Below are 3,267 nucleotides of genomic sequence, written 5' to 3' on the forward strand. Positions count from 1 at the left end.
TTATGGAGAAAGGTTACAAGGAAGAGGAGAAGATTGCAGGAGTGGAGTGGAGCTGGTTCAGACCTGTTGCAAAACTCTGATGGGAAAATCAGAAGAAAGGGCAAAAGTAAGACAGACAATGAGAAAGGAGTTGGAAATTTCATGTTGCATCTTTTAAAGAGAGAAAGAAGCCCTAACAAAAGAGGTGAGACGGAGCGTTAACAGGTGGCTGGGACTTAAAGTCAGTGAAGATGCCACCTGTGGCACTGGTTTGACTCAAGAACAGCCTCCTCATTGAACTGCCCTCCTCTCTGTGTACCTTGGCTGAATTTCACAACAAACGATGGCGTCCAAGAAGAAGTGGGCAGAGAGACGAGAGTTAAGAAGGGACCGTCCATTCTCCACCCGGGACGATTCATCTGTTGCGTCAGGAGCATCTGGGCCAGGGCGTCCAACCACCAGGGGGCGTTTCTCAGAGTCGTGGAAGAGGCTCAGCTCCAGAGGGGGCTCCACCAAGAGGGGGGCGCTCAACTCTCAGCAGCCACCGGTAAGATAGTTCGAGGGTAGGCAGACCCCCTCTACTTGTTCCCCAAAGATCAATCGATGACCTGGGTGCAGGGAGGGAACTGGGACAGGAAAAGCTGGAGGAATGAAACATCTGTGAGGGATTAGGAAGTAAACAGGGCAGAGGAATTTGGATTTGGTTGCAAATTTGCCAGTTTGGTTTTCGAGGACTTTAATAACATCATTTATTTGTAATGGCTCATCCATCCCTGTTTACTGTGTTAACACTTGAACATCTTTTGTGATTATTCTGTTAATTGGCACCGCACAGATGTTTTCATTTTACCACAATCTTCAGTCACCTTGGAAACAACTCAAAGGGTTTTAGGCAATGAAGTCAATTTATGCTTTACTTTGTTTTATGTTCTGTAAATTTTCCAAACTACTATGGTCCTAACTTTTGTTTAGTGCTAAACAAGTGATGTTAGTTTTTTTTTTTTTTTCTTGGGAACTCAACAACAAATTATCAGCCAAAGGCTGTTGATGATTACAGTGCCTGCACTTTCTCTACATAATAACTAAAATGGCAACGAGCTGGTCTGTGAAAACCATCAGTAGTGGACATTTAATGGGAGAAAATGGGGCCTAACTATAGCACATCACATAAAATAACCTTATTGGTGTCTGGACGAAAGATGAGATGTGTCTCACTGGCAAGTTAGACATTTCTTTAACTGCAGTTGTTGCTTTTATGACTTTAAAGGCAATGCCTAATGATTAGTGTGTATCTAGTGAAGATGTTATCATATTTTGAAGAACTTGAGGTCAAATAAGGTATCTATTGTGGCAACAACATTCAGCTATCAGAAAATACAAATTCCCTAATAATTGACATTGTCAAGTAAACACTACAAACTGATAAGTGACAGCATTTTGTTTAAATGAGCATTTGTAGTAGGTTAAGAACAGTTAAAATACTGGAATGGACAAGCCTTTCCTGCAAAACTTGGCAAAAAACGTACAGCCCAATAGTGAGTGCTGATTTTTGAAGCAAAAAAATTGCAAATTTGAACAGGGCATATTCCTCAGACAGTTCTGAAATCGACTGGCTTATGCACATTCAAGCCTTGGTGTGCTTTCTTTTTCCTGTTCTTTTCTTCATCGATTTGTTTCATTCGCCTGCTTCAGGGTGTCGGGGCGTTTGCCCTCCTCTTTCAACGCACCTTGTTGGAGAAATTCTCCACAGTCGCCGCAGTGGTGATGAAACGTCTCTGCAATACAATTGTGACAGATCTAGGGTTCCATCAGTTCTATTTTTGAAATGTAGAGCTTTACTGATGTTTATGGATCAAGGTCAGAATGAGTAAGGCCGTCTGCCGCTCATGGACTATCACACTTAGCCAATCTGAGGAGCGATTTTTGGCAGCAACATCTGAGCTGGGAGATGAGTGGGAGACCGAGATATGCTTGGGTGGAGATTTGAGATCCATTTCTGGTTTTTCAGTTGCGCTCCAGTAACCACTGATATTTCGTATGGTTCACATATTTTGATTTCTATTTTTACAACTTGGATTACATGGTTTTGTTTCAGATGTACTTAAGGTCTGTGGAAATCTAAAATATGTGAATTTTAACAAAGTGAAAAATAGGTAGACGTGTTTTGTCTGCATCACCTGCTGCATTTATATACTTTATTTATGTGATGAAGGATACGCTGAGATATGTCTTGTGGGATATATGTTGCTTAGATAAGAGCCCCAGTTACCAAAATACTATGCTAGTCTCAAATGATTACTTAGTTTAAGTCTTTAGGAGGGCTATTTGCACATGTACTCACTTGTCTGCTTTATGGCAATTCTGTGTGTGACTAACCAAATCAGTGGGATAGAAAGTTGTGCAAAGAAATTGGAAAACTTTGAAAATAGGAGAATCCAATACTTATTGATCGTACTGAAAGAGAATTAGAGGCTGAGGGAGTTAGGAGGAGGGAGATCAAAGAGCCTTAGGAGAAGAAAAACAATCTCACAGTGTGTTTCTTTTAGTTCACAGTGAATGTCTGTGTGTTACAGATACACGACTATCTGTTGCATTCCGAAAATTAATTTGGCACTTAGGTGTAAAGATATCCTTTCATGCAAGTTAACCAAATTTAAAAATGGAACAGAAGTCTAAAACTCGTGAATGAAAACATTTCTCTTGAATATATTTTCAAGCTGTTTGAATTTCAGACTTTCATTCAGTGATGTGTAAATTAATCCACACTTCACAGGAATCAGTCCTTTTCACACAGAAAACTGCAGCCATTTATTTTCATACTTAACTGGTTGAAATGTTTAAGCATGCTCACTTTCAAAATGAAATGGTTCTTGTTCATTTATTAATTCTCTGTGAGCTTAATGACATCATACAGTAATTGGTATATTTATTGTGTGAATGCTATTAAGCATTCACACAATTGTTTTCCTGTTTCTCTTTCTTATTATTCTTTCCCTATTTCGTACGTTTTTCGGCACCTATCTACTTCTGCATTTTTTCAGCTACTTCAACCATTCATATATCAAAACGTTCAGCTCATTCGTGCCATGTGGGCTATGACTTTTGGTATTTGTGCAATTTCGGCTGTTTCAGATATTTAGCTTTTCCAGCCATTTTTTTCTCATTGAAAATGAATGGAGCTGTGTTCAACTCTTTGAAATTCAGCTTTTTTCTTTCTGTTTCAGCATTTTCTGCTAATAATACTTCTGCTAATGCAAATTCAGCTATAGTTTCAGCTAATTCAGCTAT

General features: G+C 39.3%; 1 protein-coding gene across 2 annotated transcripts in view; it reads left to right on the top strand.

Annotated features, from left to right (window-relative positions):
* The first annotated feature begins 322 nt into the window (after positions 1 to 322).
* trpm3 (transient receptor potential cation channel, subfamily M, member 3) overlaps positions 323 to 3,267 on the top strand; it is a 146,449-nt gene continuing 143,504 nt past the window's right edge. For both annotated transcript variants that reach the window (XM_025006129.2, XM_037977343.1), the window contains exon 1: positions 323 to 526. In XM_025006129.2, coding sequence (XP_024861897.1) covers positions 323 to 526 — 204 coding nt within the window. The remainder of the gene's footprint in view (positions 527 to 3,267) is intronic.

Source organism: Kryptolebias marmoratus, linkage group LG1 (assembly GCF_001649575.2).
Source record: "Kryptolebias marmoratus isolate JLee-2015 linkage group LG1, ASM164957v2, whole genome shotgun sequence".
NCBI classification, from domain to species: Eukaryota; Metazoa; Chordata; class Actinopteri; order Cyprinodontiformes; family Rivulidae; genus Kryptolebias; species Kryptolebias marmoratus.